The sequence below is a fragment of the Corvus brachyrhynchos genome, unplaced genomic scaffold (genome assembly GCF_000691975.1).
Source record: "Corvus brachyrhynchos isolate BGI_N302 unplaced genomic scaffold, ASM69197v1 scaffold56, whole genome shotgun sequence".
Taxonomy (NCBI): Eukaryota; Metazoa; Chordata; class Aves; order Passeriformes; family Corvidae; genus Corvus; species Corvus brachyrhynchos.
Window position 1 is genome coordinate 8267531 of NW_008238664.1, and position 21674 is coordinate 8289204.

Consider the following 21674-nt stretch of genomic DNA (forward strand, 5'->3'; position numbering starts at 1 on the left):
TAGGGAAAACTTTTCCAGCATTTTCAGAAGCATTGAAGCCTTAGATTTCTACAGATGTTTCACTGAGGGTGCATCAAATCAAAACTTTTGAATTTGAGATATTTCATATTTCAGCATTATAATCTTAGAATGGAAAATCAGTTCTCATGGGAAAAATTAGACACAAGGTGATGGCAGAGAATTAGATTTTAAATCAAATTACATTTATAACATCTTTATAATGGGCCTGAATAAATATTGTATTAATAATTCTGTGTGTCCTTACCTCTCCCACAACTTCCAGCCTGCTGGCATCATCAGAAGTACTGGTCAAGTTACCATGGCGAAGCAGGGAATCATCATCTTTGGAGGGGCTGTTCACACCTTCTAACTCATCAAAAAAAATGTTGACATCCTTAGCTACTAAAAAACAAAAATAAAAATACACATTCAAATCAGCACTGAACCAAATGAAGACAGCAAGTATAACCCATCATCAATTTCACTTTTTAGTTCTGGTATAAGTATATACTATGTTACTTTTAAAATCTGGTGAGCATTGTTGGAGAGCTTTCTTCACCAGTGAGCCACATAAAGGTTTAGGACACCACAACACTTCTCTGATGACAAATAAACAATCTGTTGTCGCAATAAAAGAGATGTTAGCTATCTCTTCAGCTTCTTTTGGGGCAAATGGCTTGAATCATTACCTTCTGAGTTAGTATTGTCTCTGAATTTTTCTTACTATAAGGAGGCAGAATTTTAACCTACTATACAAAGTGTTAAGTTCAAAGTTGTACAGACCTGTGGGGCAGCCAGAGGCAGAAGACCTTAAATAAATAGTGTTTCTTGAAAGGCATCGAGTAAGCAAACCTGGGCAAATGCTTCTCTGTTCACAGTCTGGCATATTTTGATGCATATAAATCTGACACTTTAAGATCCACCCACCACACAGCCCTCAGTCTTGCATGTAGCAAATCACTTAAATCTACAGATTTAAGCTGTGGTAAACCAACCCTTACAAAAAGTATCGATACTTAGGGCCTGGAGTGGCTGCCAGATGGGAGGTGCAGGGCAGGCAGGTTCACTCTGCACTCTATGTACTACAGGCCTGGTGAAAAAGCACAATGAAGAGATGTGTGTGACGAGAAGAAAAATGCCTTAGCTGAGGATCAAGCTTCAGCTGTGGATGGACTTCTACTATCCAACCTCATGCCTCACAGGCAAAATCCAAAATTATGACCGTAGAGTTATAACTGTTAGAAGGGACCCCCAAAGGTCCCAGCTACTGAGCCTCTTCCCCTGACTAGAGTGGGACCAAATATCTAGCAGTCTTGACAGAAGTTAATCTAACCCCCTATCCCTATTCACAGTTTTTGCAAGCTTGCCTGACTTTTGGAATCATTGTTCTTCTGTGCAATAAACTCCTGTTGCTTTTGCTTGTCCTCAGCTCCCCTAACTTATTGACAGACAATTGTAACTCCTGTTGGTGAGAATCTATATTAACAGCCAAAAATCTCTAATTGCTGGCAGCAACTTAGTTCCATTTCTAACTACTGGCTGCAGGTAAAAAATCAATTCTGCCGCTGTGTAGAGCCTGGATAGCTGCCAGAAATTAACAGCCACTAACCGTTCCCAGCCATCATGAGCATTTTGTGACCTCCTTTTCACCTTTCCCTTCTTCAGAGGTCATAGCCCAGTTTAAGAATCCTTTCAAAAAATTGCTGATGATATCAACTCCTGAGTCTCTGCAGGTGGCCTATTTTTCACGCTCACAAGCAGGAGAAAGTCTTATCCATAATATTCATCTTTATATGAGGACAGGGAAAAGTTTCCTCCCTTTTTTTACATGTCTTTTACAGAATCTAAAGTCTATTTTTACATCTGTAGGTAATAAAAAAAGAAAACCCTGTCAAAATACTCAAGAATCCTTCATCTTCATTTTCATGCATAGAATAGGGACAAGGTTAATGAAAGACATTGTATTTTTAATTGCAATAGCTTTGCTTGGAAAATGACTAAAAGTTTCAGAAACAACAGAGAAATCCTCATGTCCAAATTAATCCACTCTAAATACTAGGCTAATGTGCTAACCTAAGCAGCTCAGTTTGTAACAGAGATTCTGAGTTTCTGGTGTTGTTTAGTTTTATGTGATGAGAGCCTGCAGCTCCTCAGTGTCAATGTGGCTGCATCCAACTTGTCCTAGGCCAAACCACAGAGGCTTTAGGAGACTTAAAAGGCAGCAAACAGACTAATTTGTAGCACATGCATCAGTAATATTACAGATTTTTTTCCCACCTTCATCCATTTTAATCCACCAAAATCATACTAGAGATGATTATAAAAGAGAGAGGAACTGCCACAACACAGCACAGCCGAACCTCATGTCTTTCACTGTCCCTACTGTTTCCAAAGTCAAGACTGGAAACATTCCACCCCATCAGATAATAGTCTGGATGTAGATCGTCACCAGATTTTGCATATGTGTTCATATGATAAGAATTAATCTCAATATTCAACAGAAAGAGCAGCTGAAACAGAAAACACTTCCAATGACTTGAACTTCACTGAATTGAAACCCATCAGTGCCTCCATGACAGTGTCGTGTAAATCTGTATATGATTTACACCTCAATATAATCTGAAAACAACTGTGGAAAAAACCACAAAAATAATTAAGTAGTGAAGATTTCTGAATATATTCAAGATACATATATCTGTTGTAGACAACAATAGATACATATATCTGTTGTCAATGGAAGCTGTAAACATGAAAGTTTTGCCTGTTCTCTAAACTCGAGGGAATTTAAACTATCTTTGTTCTGGCATTAAGACTGCTGTGGTATAAAAGATGAGGCCTCTGAGATACTAGAATTGCTGCTTCTGGAAGTGCTGGTAATGCTTTGAGTTGCAAAATATATGGTTTTTAAGCAGATGTTTTGAGATAAAGAACTTGGTGCATAAGACAATGAATGTGTCTGGGGACTTGAAACACAGAATTACTGAGTTATCCTGAGGACTTGTGAGGAGCAAAAAAAATCTTATTTTAAGGTCACTTTAAAATGCAGTCCATTTCAGCAGTGAAGAAGTTGTGGAAGCAGTGAATCTCAGCTGGATAGTGAAATTAGCTACCAGGACTTGTCCAGATTTCCTGCAGTGGAAACTTGCAGTGGAAACTTGCTTATATCAAAAATAAGCAGATAATTGTCATGTTGGTTGGTCACTACAGAAAATATGGGCCCCCAACATTTGCTGGGATAATTTTTCTACCCCAAGTCTCATTATATACTTAAAAATAAAATAGTAAAATACTGGTCTACAAAACCAAATAGATAATTTATATAGCAATTTCTGTTTGCTTTACATTAATAATGGTGATGGTACTTCCAAGATAACTCTCCTGCTGCTTGTAGGTAGCTCAGCCCTTCCTCTCCAATGCACTGAACACCTGCAAGGCCAAATGTTGCTAAAAGAATAATCAGGGATCCATCTTTTTGGTCCTCTTCAGACCCTGATGTGCATATACCCACAAATATCCTTAACAGAATGATATATAATGGCTTTATTAGATATATAAATGCTATTTGGGAGAAAGAATGGTGCTACTGTATAGTCATGTATTTTAAGCAGTGAAATTCAACAGGAATACAGAGCAGCACATGCATTGCTACAGGAGATATTAAGAATTCTCCCTCTGGTTTTAGAGGGAGCTTAAATATGCAAACTCTTTTCTCCCCCTCATGTTCTATTTTGCAGAAAAAAAAAATCAAAATGACTTGGTAATTCAGAATCCTTTGAAGAATAAAAGAAAAAAAAGTGGGTATACAAATATTTTTATCCCAAATATAGTAGAACCACATATTCTGAAAACTGGATGCTGATAAATTCTGAGCAGGAGTCCACGCACAATCTCAGTGGGTCCACAAGCCACTTCAGACCAAGAGGCTGATATAAGGTAGGACTCAAAACCAAGATAACTCCTTTAACTTTCTGAAGGTGGATGCTGAAACTGAAGTGCCTAAAAATAAGGACTTCCATTTAAAAATGCAACCTGATTATGCTATTGTGTGAGATGATGGAAACATGCTCAGATATCATGTTTCTGTTCATTTTTATTTTATCAGCAAAAGTGACACTAGGCAATCTAGTATACTCTCGCTTTGGATGATGCTAGCTGAAGAACAATATTCCAAAGCTTGTTTTAGCAAGAAAAATTATTTGGTTTCTAAAAGCATCATTAGACTCTTTTAAATTATCATACAATGCTGACAACTGGGAATAAAAGTAACATTAGCTGTTGAGAGCAACTACCCTAGAAAGAATATTTAGACATGTTGATCCCAATCAGATGATATTCACAACAGTCTGCATGGAGCAACACTCCCCTGGACACACAACAAACCTCTGCAAAGTGTGTTGTACAGTCATAGAAATCCTTTTGTCTTTGCTGAAGGAGATGTAGCTAAAGGACATAGAGATTAACTTCCCAACAGCACCTGTGTCTGGACTGGATAAATGAAAAACACTACCTCCAAGGCTGTAAAATCTGCATCCTTCTCAAATGGCTTGTGAAAAATCTGTAACTCAAAATGGCAATTCTTGAAATATTCCCATCTTGAATTGCTTATCCATGTTTAGCCATCTAGTCTATTCACCCTCTGAAAGATAATTTGGTGCCTTTTCAGCTTCTCCAGTCTGCATATCAACTGCCCCCAGGCCTATATCTGGGCTGTGCTGGTGTGGAGAAGGGAGAAAACAAAACCTCATATTAAGATTTCCTGATGGGAAAAGCTTTTTAAACTAGAAAACATGGAATTCATGCCAAACCTGTAGCTTAAGTAGTAAGGTGATTCAATTTCAAATCTTTACCCCCATCATCTTACTAACTTGAGCATTTTCCTTCACTCCCAAACTAGTACCACCACTTAACGACCAGATGCTACCACTGTGTGGTTCCTTATTTATGTGGCAAAAATCAGGCAGAGTCTGGGCTTTTACACATTCTTATTCATCCTTTATCACTCTAAAATATAAGCTGCTGTTTCTCACTTTAGAAAATTGCTACACCAAACACCCAGTTTAAAATCAAACTGGAAAATAAGGAAGCCAGGAAGCCATGCCTCACATTTTGATTCCTGGCCTCCATGAGATTTAAAAAATTGTTATGGAAAATTCTCACTGAAATTCCAGATTCTATTTGATTCCAGAATTGCATCAGTTTTTGGGGGGTGGGGTGTCTTCCACTGTTATTAACAGGAGCAGCACTTCTTCTAGCACAAGCCTTGAGATCATTCTGCAGTTGGATTTAAGAAGGGTGAACCAATAAATTCTTAGCCCACAGCCCATTACGTATAAAAAGAGATAATTTTATGAAGCATCTAAGACATGTGGACCTTCACTTGTTATGACAATCTCATGACTTCTCCCAGGTATTACCAGCTGCAAAAATATGAATATACCTCAAAATTTTGGAACAACTGGAACTTCAAATCCAGTCTTCAATCCCTGACTGCAGCATTTTTATGATATTATTAGTTCATGCATCCACTCAGGAGTGCAAAGAATGGATTAAAGTAACAGGAATCTTTCTATTTCTGATTACATCTGCATAGAAAATATATAGTGCTGGAATCCTTTGTCACATAACAATTCAAATCTTACTATGACTTCTCTGATAGTAAAAGATTTCTTACTAGCCTTCAATAATCCATTGAACTTCCTGAGACATTTTAATAATAGATACTTATCGTTCAGTTCATCACTTTGTATATGCCTTCAGTTATAATTTCAATGCATCTCTATTGAATCTTCTACCATAAACACAATTTTGCATCCAAGGAATAACTTACTTTCTTGTATTGCATTAAGAATTTCTGAAAAGTCCACATCTGTCTTCTGTATGTCTGGTTTTATCCATATTTGCGTTTCCAGCTGGTTAACCTGCAAATCCTCTCTTCCTTCTGAAGAAATTGAAGAGATTGATGGGGTTTGTGACAGTGCACTAGAGAATCCAGCCAAGGGGCTTCAGGTGAGGAAACATACACATTGAATGAAGGTACTTCCATTTTCCCTCCCTAGCAGAACCAATTTTTCTTTGAACTAATGACCTTCAGATAGAACATGGACTGATTTAAAACTAAATACAATGAAACAACAACATTCTCTGCTATCAGCAGTGATGCAGAGTTGCCACTGGCAAGTCCCTCGTTCAGGTGACCATATGCTGCCATGCCATGAGCATCACCTAACCATACCATCTACAAAACTAGCTCCCAAATGTGAAAACAAAGAAGAGATGTTGTTACGAATGACACTGGAACAAACAGACTAAAATAAAACACACACACAAAGTAAGCTGCAAGACAGAAAACAACCATTAGGACAAAAAGAGCATGGACAGTCTGTTTCAGACACAGGGAACCATAAGTTGTCATATGCCAACCTGATGGCATGACACAGTCTAGGAAGAAGCCCAGCACTGCAGTCCATTTTAAATGGATTCACATTGGTATGTAACAGTTGCTGTCTGAAAGCACTGCAGAGTAAAAACATTTTCTGGTGGGTTGCAGTTTCAAACCTATTTACACATGAAAATCGACACAAGATTTGCCCATTTCAGTCCTCTTTCAACAGGAGCAAAGACAGCAGAAAGTTTTGAGAACAGGCGCTCTCTGTGCAGAGAAAGGTGGCTGCATATGAAGAGTAGACAGAAAATGGGCAAGCAGGCTTAAGATGCTGGCTACAGGGTATTTGGATACAAACAGAGAGAAAGAGAGAACTACCAGGAATACATCTGGTTTTTAAAGAGTAGCAGGAAAACCTTTCACAAAGACATCTGTTAGAGATGATGCTCTTGAGTAACTAGTGCACAGAGTTAGCAGAAACATTCAGTGGTCAGGGAGATATCTGGGAAAGGACCTAATGACAAAAGGGCCAAGGTGGCAGAACAAACCCTCAGGTCATTTAGATTACTGTGCTTTGCTAGATGCATCACTCATGCTTTAGATAGAAGCATTTTCCTTTCATCTACAGTCTGCCTATAGCAAGCTGCTCTTATTTTGAATTCTGTCCTAGCCCACTGTAGTTTCCTCTTCTCCTTGCCCTATACTATCTCATCACTACTGCCTTGATGGGAGCTACAAATTATATTCCTAGGCACAAAACTACTCAAAACTATTTTAAAGGCCCATCTTCAGTTTTTGGAAATACAGATCTCAAAATGGGTACGCTTCGACCAGCTTAGTTATTTTTTATTTTTCAGTGTTAAAATAATAAAAATTCAAATTGTCTTGTGCTTGCTTCAGCATATTCTTTTGTTCCACAGCAAAGATTCATTGTTAACATCAGAGACAACTCCTCTTGTAGATTCTTGCACAGTGATCTGTCATAGCAGCAGCAGGAGTCAGCATTTAATGATGTAGAACAAAGAGAATTTCTTAAGTGAGACAACTGATTATTCATACAATAGCAGCCTAGGGAAATGTGCAGATGGCCTCAGAGATGAGAGGCTAAGATTTGCCCCAAAAGAGATTTCTAATGCCCAAGAAAAGGAAGTAGAAAAGTAATCAATGGACAGCAATTCAGTTAAGCACTTTGTAAGTGATATCATTCAGTTTCTTCTTAAATACTCAGCTACCACTTTTAACATACACCATTACGTACTTGCATCCTCACCTCCAACAGCCTTTGTTCTGCATTTCGACCCTAGTTAGAGCAAATTAGTGGCAATACTGACAAATGTAAAATACCCTTTCTTCCCCTAAACCTTCCATCCTTGTTACATTCAAGTTGCTGCTCCTCAGAACAGATGAAGGTAGCAGGATCCCTGCAGCATCTCCAGAAGATCTGAACTAATTGGGCCAGGGAGAAAGGAAGTGGCAGTCAGCTATGGAGGTCCCAAAGTGCTGATATCTGATGGACTATCTAACCACAGACCTGTTAATAAAATTAAACTCTTGCAGAATGTACATAGGCAATTTCATAGCCCCTCTTTAATTAACAAAACCCAAAATGCCTAGGAAGTGATCAGAAAATGACCAGCCTAAACCTGACTGTATTTCAGACAATGAAGTCAAGACGATTTTTGCTGCATTCAAATTTCCTCTCCTGTATTTGATCCACTTGCAATATAGAGAGCTTTCAGCAATCCACAGAAATGACAGTGTTCTGTCTGATTCACAGTAGCCTTAATATCTGGCCTCACTACACAAGTATCAGATTAACAGCATCCAGTCTGATTTCAGTCAAAATTGTAGGCATAATCTTCTACCAATCATTTGTGATAAAACACATAGCTAATCGCAAACTTGCCTTCACCAACACAAGGGCAAAAATGTACCTACCAACAACATAGCTTTAAAATTAGGGGTTGCAGGAGTGCTTTCTTCTCTCATGACCTTAATGCTGTCAATAAATTAGGGCACTTGGGCTTCTATCCTCCTCCCTCTCTGTCAGCATCCACTTTTCAGGAGGGACTACCCCATTTTTTTAGCTAAGAGAAACACCACCTGTGTGATGGGTTGTGGACTGGCCAAATTAATGATTTCTGGCTTGTTGTCAGACAGAGATTTTAAACTACTAGATCTTCGGAAAAAGTCACAGTGACCTCATTCATGTTCCAGAGATTTGTTTTCTTTATCTTACCACAGACCTCCAATACTACATGCAAAGACAATATCTGATGTCACTGTTGCTATTGATGAATCACTAACCTGCCTTTAGCATTTCCTTCTTGCTTTAGCAGCTGCTGATTTATGCTCTATCAATATGTTCCACTGAGTAAAATCTAAGCAATATTGTCTGAGAGGATGGGAAAAACTCTCTTTCCACAGAAGTATGAGAAACATACACAAATATAAGTGAAGTAAATACTAGATTTTAAAAATTTTATGGTTTTTTTTTTAAAGATCAGTCTGAGATTTTTCTCAGTTTACTGAGACTTTCTAGTTCAACAGAAATAATATTTTAAATTACCTCATGGCACTCCCTCTGATTTACTCATTGATGCATAAAGTTGTGCATCAAATAATATACTTTTTCCTTTATTTGTCTTGAAGGGTCCCAATTAATTAAGTTAGGAAAAAAAAAGAGATTTTAAAAAGACCTTTAATTTTTAGAGGCTAAATGAGATGGCATGTTCTAAGTCAGAATTTTAACATACTTCTAAATATTAAAATAATCAAATGCGTCAGGAAAGTGATTTATGTACCAATGTAGTTAATATGGTACTGATGTTAAACAAGGTCATTCCAACTTCTAGTGAAAGAGATTTTGCCATGTGGGTGGATGATCCTGTCACAGGGCCATCTACCTCTAACAGGGTGGTATTTAGGAAGAGCAAATATAATTCTAACATGAGCAAGTTTGTTTTGCTACACTAAGTACTGCAGGTAATTTCTACAGAGAAGTTCCTTCTTACCAGACCCTCTTCTTTAAAGCAAGCACAAAGTTGCTGTGCATGGTGCCCTTCTCACTCTAGCCAAACCCATGTCAACGTGGGATAAAGAATCACCCCTTCAGGTACATTTTGTTTTGGCTTCTCACTGTGAGTTCTCCGCAGGCCATCTGCAGCAAAAGCAGAGTTTCAAATGGAAATTGTGTTAGGCTTTTCCTATTCATGTTAGTCAGGGCTGTGCATGTTTGTACAGCACAGCTTTACTTCTCTCAGTTCTGGCACTTTTCATTTCTGTGACAGGAGCAAAACAAAATGCACAACATAGTCGGTCTTCCCAGGATCTGCCCCATGACTGCACTGGACAATGCAACTGCAATGGATGAAAAACATTTTGGTTCAATTATTGCTTCAGAAATAACCCCAAGCTGTTCTATGAGTCATAGAATGTAGGAAAATATAAATTAATATACACATGTCTTCCTAGCAAGATAAAGATGGCCTGAAAGCAGTAGCTCAGAGATAGATAATTATTTCATTAAGTGGAAGGCTAATGTGTATCATAACAAGTCTTTCAGAGAGAGCTGCTTTTGCTACATTGGTCAGAGAGTGTTTTCTGTCAGAAATCCTGCATCATATTCTTTTTTGTTCCTCACCAACCAGTACTGTTATACTCCTGCCTAGGCATTTTTCTCTCCCACAGCATAAGGTGAATGTCAGAGTGTTACTGTACACATCAATTGTGCTTCAGTGATTACATTAGATATATTTTAATAGATCAAAAGTATTTAATTGTTTGTTGCTGCCCTTAAATCTCTGAGGTACAATAGCACAGAGTTTCACAATGCAAAATTATCATCGCTAAGTATGTTCTCAGCACAGGATGCAGAAACATGTCTTGTGTCAGCCTTGAGCTGCCCCTTCTCCGCACAAAAGAAAAAGGCTTTGTTTTCAATCTGTAACTTTGGCCCATCAGCCTAGCACTGCACTCCTTTCTGGAAAAAGACTGTTACCCAGAAACTTTCCTTCCATCCTTGCTCCTTACCAGCAGCACTAAGCTTCCTCTACCTTACAGCTTCAACATGTTTTCAAATTTCTACAAAGGAGGTGGGGTGTGTGTGGTGAGTTCCCTTTACCTTTCATTTAGATGCTTGTTTCCAGTCCTGGGTTCCTTTTGAAGATGGCAGTGGGGATAAGGACAGGAAAACTTGTGTTTAATTCTCTGTTTCTGAGAACTTGCTGATGTATTTGTATATTTAAGGCAGTGTAACGTCAGAGTAAGACCAGCTGTCTGCCACGTCTACACGTGTACGTGTAGTGACAAACTGGGAATATCTTAAAGGTCTCCATTTTTCCCAATACAAACCAGTGTGTGTCACAGGATTTGCCCCATCTAGCTACAAACCACATCCACAGTTTTGGAAAAATTATAAGTAGTAGTTAATGATACACACTGAGAGGCCTTTGGAGATTTCTGTTTTAAGACAAAGCATTCCATAATAATAGCATTAATACACAAGGTGTTTCCAAGACTGAAAAGTTTGGGTACACTATGGAATTACTTGCAGACCTTTGAAAAACTTCTGCCCTGGTAGATTTCCGTAGATGTCCATAAATACATAAGAACTTTCACATAACTTTCGATATCAGTTTATCAGTTACCTTAAAACAAATATGTATAGTCTGTCACTATTTGGTGTAGCTAAACACATCTTCTTCCAGTATGCAGAAAATACCATTTATCTTAATGGTTGTCACACTGATTATGAATAAAATATTGTGTCTGCCTGTTAGCATCCACAATGAGTGTAAAAGAACAGAAATGTCTTTTTAATTCTGAAAATTATTGGCATAAAAATACAGGGCTTCTTCATTTTCCATAAGAAAGACCAAGCAGTGTTAGGAAAAAAACAAAAATTCAAACCCCAAATCATTCTGACTAACATGAAGCACCTATGCCAAAGATGTCTGTGCATGGTCATGTGCATGGTCATGTCAAAGATACAGTAATAAAAATACTGGAATTATTTTTGAAAGGCCATTTAAAAACAGATTCCCTTTGCATTGCAATACACTGTAAGACTCAGCATATGTTTAATTATGTAAGTACAAACTCTTTTCTTATCTTCCAGAAGCAGCAGTAGTGAAGGGGAGATTTCTGAACACCTAATATTACTGATTTATCACAGACTAAGGTATTTTGAAGGCATATGGTGTCCACTCTCCCCCCCATTAAACCCTGGCTGGCATCAAACAGAGAATTTGTGCCAGTTAACTATAGAGAAGCAGAGATTTCTGTGTTCAGTATTTGTTCTTTCTCTCTCATGCTGTGAATGCTTTTCCCAGAGACAACCATAGAAAAAATGCACAGATAGCCCTTGGTGCAAAGCAATACCTCGAAAATCACTTCTACTGTCACAATAGCCTGAGCACCAGAATATAGGGATAGGGTCCTGCTTGCCCAAATTCTCATATTTCCAATTCTCTCACTGCCCATAATGAGCCGTGGGCATGAGTACAGTCAAACCCACCAACGCTGTGTTTGTATCATCAAGGGGGAGGCACCTCTTGAGCAGCGAGTTTGAACAGGACAACAACTGCAGAGAGCTGATAATCCACATCTCCCACATGGGCAAGAACCCAAACTACTGGGCTGCTGTGCCAAAGCCCACAACCTCTCTCTTCATTTCCCATCTATGCTCGGAGTATGCCACAATGTTCTGATTATTGAAAGAACCGGAGTGTTCACACAGAAGCCCCAAGCATAGAAAGTCACACAATCCCATGCCTAACATTTCCAATTACTTGGCTCTATTTGGCCCTGGTGCAGATTCTTCAGCAATCAGTAGAGGGACAGAGCTGCAAAACAAGCCTTTGGAATTACCTCCTAGAAGGACTCCATTGATTATACAAAGAGACAGGGCACCAAAGTGTCTCTCCTACTGGGAACAAAGCTATCCTGTTCAAGTGCCACGATGCCTGGGATGGGTATTCACAAGATATAGTCTGAAAGTGACACAAAACCACAGAGTGTAACTAAGCAAGGACATTTCTCCACAGCTGTATATTGCATATGAGAATCTAGAACGAAGCCTAAGATCTAAACACATTGAACAATTCAGTCCATTTCCTACTACCCTTATTTGTATAAAAATAATAGTAAGAATGATTGTTAGCTTCTCCACTTTCCTCTTACACTGTGAGCACACACGTAAAAACACAGCTATCAAAGATCACTATCCTCAGTTACAGCATCATAAGCCCTTTCCCAGGTTAGGGCCATGAAGCCTGGAAATCCACTGTCATCACAAAGTCTTTTTTGCTTTTGTCTCAGATGAGAGCTACCGTGCAGACCCCATGAAATATGCCTTCCTGTACAGAAGCTAAACATGATCAATGACTCCCACCCTGGTCTATCACAGGGAGAGGGTATGGTTCCAACCTACCAGCCTGTGTGTGTGGAGACCTAATAAGGGAGAGGTTATGATAAATATAATTATTCAGTTACAAACTGGAGTGGAAGAATGGGACTAATATTTATATATGATTTTGTAAAAATATTCTTTCTCAAATTTTTAGTATTTCTTTGAGAGAAAATTGGTGCAGTTGACCTTTCCTATATAGCCTTGCAACCTACTATAATTATCAAAACCTGCGAAGGAGAAATAGAGCACTTTGACATTAAAATACATGGAGTAATATTGGGCTGTTCACATAAGATGCCTACCCAAAGGAGATTATTTTCAGCAACTGGCAGTAAGCAGAGTCTCCCTCACAAGCAGAAGGAGTGTATCTGAATATCAAGGGTCTTAATTTTCAGGCATTCTGGTAACACAAAAGGTGCAGTTGAAAAAATTTTCAGTTCTGATGATCCTTAAAAATCTTTCATCAGTGTAATAGGTCCTGAATTCCGATTTTGTGTCTGGTGCATTCCTAAAGCAAGGTCTAAATAAAGTATCAAACTGTAGTGCCATCTCCCTTCTTCTGTTTCAACCACCCTGAATATTACTAGTAATGAAGAAGGCCTCAAAAAGTCATATGCTTTGTGCTCCATTGGACCTCTAAAGCACAAAATAGTACAGTACTGCATTCCCAAGGGTGGGAGCAGCAAATATTGTGCCTCTGTGAAGATCCCAGCATGGAGAGGACACATTTGCTTTCCTGAGACATCCACTCACTCAAGGCACAGGAGCAGTCAGTGGTCTGCATGACCCAAAGGAAATTCTCAGAAACAAAGGACAGATTAAAAATGATGTCACCTTTCTGCTTTGCTGCTGCCCTTACACCTGGTCCAAGTTGTAACATGAGTTTTATGCAACTCTTTAGGGCTTTTGGGCTTTTTTGGCACCACAGTACATTGGTTGGAATTTCTAGTGTGTTCATTAGAACCCTAGAAGCCCTTACCTGCAGCATAACTACTCACCCAAGGAATAAGCCCCCCCTCCTGATTTCTTTTTGGTATTTGTTTAGGTTGTGGTTTTTTGTTGGTTGGTTCTGGGCTGCTTTTGTTTTTGTATGTTTGGGTTTTTTGTGTTTGGGTTGGTTTTTTTTTTTCAATTATAAAGGAAGGTCTGGCTTAATTTTGAAATATCAGAATGAACCAGCAGGCTTGGTGTTAGGAAACAGGTCTTGCTGTTTTTTGGACTGATACAAACCTTTTGTGGAAATTAGTAACACTACGCAGCCCTATTTTAGTCAAATCCCTTTTCTGACTTTAAAAGCATCTCTGCCAAAGTAGAAGCTAGTTTGTTCCATCTTTTGACAGTCTTCCTGCAAGAATCTTTCTTTGGAATATATGTAACATATTCAACATTAGAAATAGAGTCTTACATAATACTAAACCCCTTTAAGCAAGAACTATAGAGCTAAGAAAAAGACCAATTTTTCAGTCAAGCATTACAAGAACATAATAACTGATTATTCAAAGTCTCTCTCACTGTTCCTTGAATTAGAAGTTATTTTTTAGATTAAATGGGTCATTACTTTCTCAGAAACTTTGCAAAATTTTATGTATTTTCTATTTCCTTCAGAATAGAATGGTCAAGTTGTTTTAAAACAGCTGTGTTACACTGGTCTCAGGACATTATAACCTTGCTCTGGCATGAGTAAGTTTAGTCCTAAGCCTTTTCATGTTTTTTCTCTTTGAAAGGAAACTCTCTGATGGTAGAACAGTCAGAAACATCCACACAGAGTGGCATTTTGCAGCCTTTGTGAGGTGACTACATATTGTAAGCTAACAACAGCCAGGAGAGCTGAAATCTGAAGGGCAACTGTACTGATTTTAAAGTAACCATGCATAATTGATTGCAGGACTGAATGAAAGATTGTTCTATAACAGGAAACAGGAGATTGATCAAAGCAGGAAGGAAAAAAAAATAAATCTTTGAAAAGCATTAAGTTTAAAAACACAGAGTCCCCAGAGAAGCAAAACACCCTCAAAGTCACCACTTAAAATGATTAATACTATTTTTGAAGCCCCTTATTGAGGGCATGCATAGGTCCCTCCCAGGTAGGTTCAGTACTTGTGTGTGTACCATGTAGCACAAATTGATAGAGAGGGTGAAATTTCTGCCTGCCTCAAATACATTTAAATTAAGCAAGACAGATAGCATTGAAAACCAGTGCTTTTTATGCTAGCTTTTTAAAAAATTTTTTTTGTTAGCAGGCTGCTGCAAAAGTGTTCTCCAAAGTGCTTAGAACGAACATTCCAGGAGACTTTGTACCTTAGGATCAGGAATTTTCAAAGTTACTGTTTTCATAGAAAAGTAAAGGGCTGAATGAAATAGGCTGAATGACTAAGCAAAGTGACAGAAGATTTCAAGCTCTGCATCATCTGCTAGATAGTTCAGCTCTTAATTTCAAAGTACTGCATAATCACCATGTGGTGTCCAGTCACTCAGTCCGGTGACAAAAGGTCCTTATGGTAATTGAGGCAAACTGTTCTCATTAGGAGCTTTGCAGAGGCTGCAGAGCACCAACAGTCAGGAGAATGACCAGTCTGTGTTCGGCAGGGAGGTGTTTACAGATCACACTTGAAGTACCAACATGGGAGAAATTTTGCTTGGTGCACTGAACTTACATTTCTTTGAACACAGGCTGTAGATAAAGAGAAAAGTTAAATATACAGGCTGGTTTCTTTGACATTAATGTCCCTTCTGCATAGGAATGATTCTTGTCAGCATGTGGGGGTTATAATATGAAAATTAGCTTAATGAGGGGAATACTAAACTTTTATAAAATCTGCTTGCATTTTCTATGTTTCATTCCACATGAGAGAAAGTTCTATATACACCCAGCAGAAGGCATATTGAAAAAGATTGTTCCCCTAATAATGTTAGACAAGTAAGATAACAGCATTACCGTCAGTGCGAATTCAAATTTCCAGATGAATTTACATCAGCCATCCCCATGCCATGCATGCATTTGCTGCCAAGAAATACTTGCATGACAGAGCTTTCTGGCAGAATTATTTGCAGGGTTTTATTATTTTTATCTGGGAGAGATGCATGCCACACATTCTGCCAGTCAGCAAAGAAAATGGGATTTAACCAGCAAGTCATATCTAGCTAACACAGATCTTCTAAAGACCATTTACAATCAAAAGTGAATGCTGACAACCATATGCATATTTTGTGATGAGAAGAAGATATATTTTGCACGGTCAATTACCATTGTTGAAGGATTCAGTCTGAGATTTCTTGATAATTCAAAGTTCATTAATTTGTGACTAAGCTTATTAAACACACATTTCCTTTTTTCCTTTAATTTTGGATGCCAGTTTCAAGAACCATGCCTTTTTACTCGCCTCCCAAATCAATTTTTCTGTTGGCCAAGACCCCTAGTTCTTCTTTCTTATTTACAAGCTCAGTAAGTACAGTCATCAATAAAAACGTTACGGTTTGATAAGCAGTTAAAAAAAGAGGATCCAAATGTAAAGGAAAACCTGTCCAAGCCAAACATGTCTTCTTTTAAACTTGTAATCTATCAAATACTACTTGTCACAAAAGGTGAGAGAGTGCAAGAAAAGTTTCTCCAACGACCCCAGCAGACTTTCACCATAATGCCCGAAGTCAGTCCTTTCAGCACATAAAGTTCTTTCAAGTATCATGGATATTCCTGTATCATTTCAGGTAGCAAGGAATGTCCTTTCCAAAATGTACAGTTCTTTACCTTTGAAAGGGATCTTTTTGAAAGTAAATTCTTGAAAGCAGAAATTTCTAGAATATTTTATTGTGTTTCCTGGAGTAAAGAATCTTTTCATGTTAACTAAATTTTGGAAATAAATTATTCCAAAGACAACCCTTCCTTCTGGTTGTGTAGATTGCCTGCAGTAATGATTTGTATATATGATATAAATTACAATCTACATTATTATGTATACACTAATATATATAAACCTCAAAATGCATTTTTACCAGAAGCACAGAGAGAGAAAATCTTACTAGAGAACCTCTGAATTCCTGCTATTACAAAATGGGTAACAAGTGTTAGGAAATGTTGCAAGCAGAGAATAACTAAGAAGATTCCAGAGTTTCACACAATGAAAGAATTTGCTTTACTACTGCTTAGACATATAAAATAAGACATTTTTTCCCCAGCCAGCAAATTTAGTGACTCCTAGAAAAATGAGGTTTGACAAGTTCTGCAGAATCTGAAAATACAGGAATTTTTCACCAAGAGAATGAAGTAATTTAACATTGTCCTGACTTGGAATAGACTAACAATGGAAATAGCAGAGAGGAGCCCAGAAATCGAAGTACTGCTTGTTGCACAGCAAAGGTGCAACACCACCAGAAGTGAGGCAAAGTGTTTTTTGTCCCCATATTTGCCTAACCCTGACATTGAGGGAATGGACTGCGATGACAGTTTAACCCCCTCTAGGGATGTTCCATACTTCTTCTGCTGCTCTTACAGACAGTCTAAATGATGATACCATTGCTTTCAAAATGAGCCTTCCTTGTGCAACACAGGCACATCTATTCTACACTGTCTTCAGGAGTGTTGTGCCAATTCACTGCAGTCAGCAGTCTGCCCCAATGGCTTTGAACTCTCCACTTCAGTAGCCTTGTACCCCATTAGCCACAGCACACTACAACTGCTCATATAGATGGAAGATGATAACTGGAGGTTTCTCAAAACTAAAAACATACTATCCCTGGTTTTGGAAGGAATGCATATTTGCCTTAATGGCATTGCATCTAAATTTATCATCTGATTGCTATACTCGTCTTTGATTTTCTTCTTTCTAAGAGAAAGTTCCCTCATACGGGTGCACCTGCAAAGGTGTCAGGAGTTTTCCCTTCCCTGTTAATAGCCTTTTTCTTCCAGTTGTTTCTCCATTTTCCTCTGTGTTTTGTTTCAGTTACTCGATACCTTTATATCTGCTTAAAATCCAAGCTCAGAAGTTGTGGCTCTGCTCGCGGCTGAGCAGTACCTCTTTGCAAGCTTGCACAAAACAAGTTTTAAAATTTAATTCATTTTTAAATAAGGTACAGTACAGACTACGTACTGCTCTCGAGCCACTCTAACACCCAGATTAATAATAGAAGTCATGAGCCTCAGGCTTCTTACTAGCTACAAATAAAACTGGCAGGGAAGTAACTGGAAAGGAATGCTGGAACAATGCACCGTATCTATTGTTTCTCGTCCTTAGCATATAGCTATATATGAACTTCATTCAAAGGAAACTGCTGTCAAATAAATTGAATTCATGATAGATGAATAAAAGGTGCTGTTCTTGAAAGACGAAATGGGGCAAAGGGAAAAAAGGTGCTGTGAAGAAAACAGAAGTAGTGTGCTATCAAAGGAAAATAATACCCTCAACCTGCACTTTATCAAGTGGTTTCTTTCCGTGGTTCACTCTCTCTTACTGATAAGAATTAAAATGCCATTTTAAGTCCTAAAAATACCTTCTATTATGCTGGACTGTAATCATGTTTGGAGTATTTGCTAACTGGACAAAAGAAATTTCAGAGTGAGTATAACATATACTACTCCAACACTGAGAGCTACTTGATTGTGTAACAGCACTCCAATAGAAGGAAAAACCCAAATTGTATGAACTATTTAAAATTAGATGGAACAAAACCCTGCAAACTTACTGCGTGCAGTAGCAGGAGGATAATTTAGAAAACAGTGGTGTAAGATTTGCTACCTGGGAAATTAATATATGTAAGAACTTCATCTTTCTAAAATATCAAGCTGCTTATGGTATCTTAGCTAAGGTACTGCCATTGGACAACTAGTGCCTTAAGCTAATTATGTAGCTACAGTTGTTAATTTGTGACTGAGTTAGAGTGAAGAACACATGATTTACAGTTTAAATTAGAATTTCCTCTTAGGAGTGCTATTCATTGCTTTTGCTGCTGACCATAATCTTTCTTAGATCTACTTCCATACAGCTCAAATGGTTGCAGTTTAACCTGGACACAGACACAAATTTAGTGGTCTCAAACAGAATTAAAAAAGCAGACACGAATCATAGAAATGATACTTCATTTCAGATGAAAAAATGTAAGTTAGTCAAGAGAAGACTCCTATAATACAAAAAATATTCTCCATAGGTCACAAATGCTGTTATTGTCCAAAGAGCAGAAGAATATGTCAGATAAAACTTATCTCATATACTGAAAGCTAATTCCTCAGAGAATCACCATCCAAATGGTCACTGATGAGCTCTATTTTAGGAAACCTCTGGGACCTACCTGTAAATGGATCTTTTTCTTGATCAGAAGCCAGCATATGCTGCTTGCACATCATTTAATGTTAAAGCACAGGCCATACTGATCAACACACAGATGTAGAATATGCAGCATCTCAAAATGAATGTTGTTATTGTGCATGCTCAAGCTACTTTTAAAAAAAACTGTGATGCCGGGCTTTTTTGTCAATCTCTTAACACGCTGCAGACATTATTATATATCTTTAACAACAATAACATTTCTGTAGTAGTAATTTCTGTACTTCAAAGAAAAAGACAGAAGCTGACAAAACAAGACAAACAAGTGAACAGAAGAACTGAAATAAACAAAGCATATGGTTATGAGTCACTGTAAATTCTTCAATCTGTGTTGACAAAGATTATGGTGACTAAATACTATGGGTGTATGAAACTCATGGCAGTAGACCTGTACAGCAATTCACAATAGATAATCTAAAATGTAAACCTCTACAAAAATTAAGCCATTTACTAGATCTGCAAGGTAAGGGGGGTACACTAAAAGTTTGCAGGCAGAACTCTCTGTCTCACAGAAACAGACTCTGCCTCCCAGCACCCAAGTAGCTGCATACAGCATATATCATGCTCTTTCCTGGGCAGCAACACTGGAAGATTACTGAGACCCTCCAATAAAGATGCTACAAAACTGACTTCATGGGCATCTTTAATTTGCTCTGCTCAGGAAAGAAATTTGGAGTTTAATTTTCACTGTGAAGAACGACTCAGCATGGCCAGTACGAATGTACTCCCCTGCTATAAGAAAAGGTATTTCTAAAATAGCTCTGGCAATTATCATAACAAGGAATGAACTCATGATGTAAATTAGAATTTGATGGTTCCCAGGAGATTTTGACTTTCTTTTGAAAAGTTGCATTTCGTTAACCAGTTAACCTATGTTGTAAGATCTCGTACACAGGTTTTGTTAGTGTTATAGCAAGACAGAGTTTGATCTACACCCCAGATTGTGTCTTTGTTCAATACCAGTGTTAGTGTCTATTACTGAATTCCAGGGGGATGACTCTAGGGACTCTAGGGCACTGCCATTAGCTCAGGGATTATCAAAATTAAATATATATAAGGGAAGCAGTATTAAAAAACAATAGCCCAAATCTCTCTCTCTGCATTAACATTTTGGATACCACTACACGTTGTAGGGGGTTTTATGATTAAACTTACATTTCTATTTCCCACTTTCAGCTGTCCCAACTGCTGTTACCCCCTATAATCTATACTTGACAAAAATATACCACAGGTAAACAAAACATCCATTGGTAACTCTCACAATCAATAGATTGATCTCCATGCAAGCACAATCTCATGCTATTAACACCAGCTTTGCCACGTCATGGCACATCACACATGAAATGGGGCTGGAAAAGGTATCAAGGCAGATCTGTTACCTGGCTGATGGGTTTTTGTTTTTCCACCAGTGACTGATGAAATTGTAGATCCAGAAGACGAGGCTTCCATTTTTATTGACCCTCTGGCTTGTGGGATCGAAGGATGCCCATCCACAGGTGGATGCTGTGACACTGGGTAGCTTGCTGCAGTTCTCCTCTGACAGACTTGCACACGCTTTTCAGCCCCATGAATAGATAAATTTATACCTGACAGGAATAAGAATTAGGACTGTTAGACACAAGAGATCAACATGGAATAACTAAAATATAAATTCTCATGGTTTAAAATGGAGCTGCAACAGCCTTCTTAAAGGAATTAAAAAAAAAAAAAAAGAAAAAAGAGAACTCTAAAAAGACTAATTTTCTATGAAAATTAAAAATGTGAAAGTCTTTGCTGCTGTGTTGCAGGCATCAGAGTCAGCCACACTAATAGATATTTAAATTAATACATAGTCATGGTTTACCACTTCGCTGGTCTGCAGGAGAAAATATCTCCCATTCCTTCAGAATATCCACACAGCTCACAAAGGACAATATTAATGAGGCAACTACCACAGAGTTTATTAAATGACTGTTTTCTGATTGATGGATTAGAACTTCTCAAAAAGTATTTCTTTTTTTCTGAGGCTTTACCAGTACTAGGAAGTCTCATCATATGGAAAAGATGCTACAATTGAGGTATTAACTAGCTTTTAAGGAAAAAAAAAAAAAGGTCTGTTTTGAGGAAAGCAGTAAGGCTACAAACAACAATAACAAGACCTTATGCTTGGGAAAAAATTCCACTTTCTCCAGTCCTGTGAAACCTTACCTTCAGTACTGGAAATTGTCTTTCACACCAAAATTCTCAAATTTGTCACATAATAATTTTTTATACTGAAATTGTGGTTAAAAAACAGGCTTTACTTTTCCAAAGGGAAAAGCAAAGTTGAAATTTCCTGTGTGGCCAATGCATGGTCTTAGAAAGAAACGCTATCTTACAGTAAATTGCTGATTCTGACTTCCTCCTGTCCACATTGATGCAATTGCTCCAACTCCACTTGAATTGCTTTCAGCATACTGTGGTTGAAAATCTCTTTTGGGCAAGAAAGATGAATGATTGTTCTATGCTACTGTTTTACGCTTAATTTAATTGTGACTCTTATTGCTTCTGTCAGCAAACTATCTTTGTTTTAAAAAAAACCAAATTA

The 21674-nt window shown here is 38.0% G+C and overlaps 1 protein-coding gene across 7 annotated transcripts in view; it reads right to left on the reverse strand.

Annotated features, from left to right (window-relative positions):
- Nucleotides 1–21674, reverse strand: part of ANO4 (anoctamin 4) — a 178298-nt gene that overhangs the window by 101257 nt on the left and 55367 nt on the right. For 5 of the 7 annotated variants that reach the window (XM_017737973.1, XM_017737969.1, XM_017737968.1 and 2 more), the window contains 3 exons: nucleotides 20488–20694; nucleotides 5828–5938; nucleotides 266–402 (listed from right to left, as the gene is read on the reverse strand). In XM_017737973.1, coding sequence (XP_017593462.1) covers nucleotides 266–402; nucleotides 5828–5938; nucleotides 20488–20557 — 318 coding nt within the window. In that variant the 5' untranslated portion in view covers nucleotides 20558–20694. The remainder of the gene's footprint in view (nucleotides 1–265; nucleotides 403–5827; nucleotides 5939–20487; nucleotides 20695–21674) is intronic. The other 2 variants (XM_017737972.1, XM_017737971.1) reach the window with 2 other exon arrangements.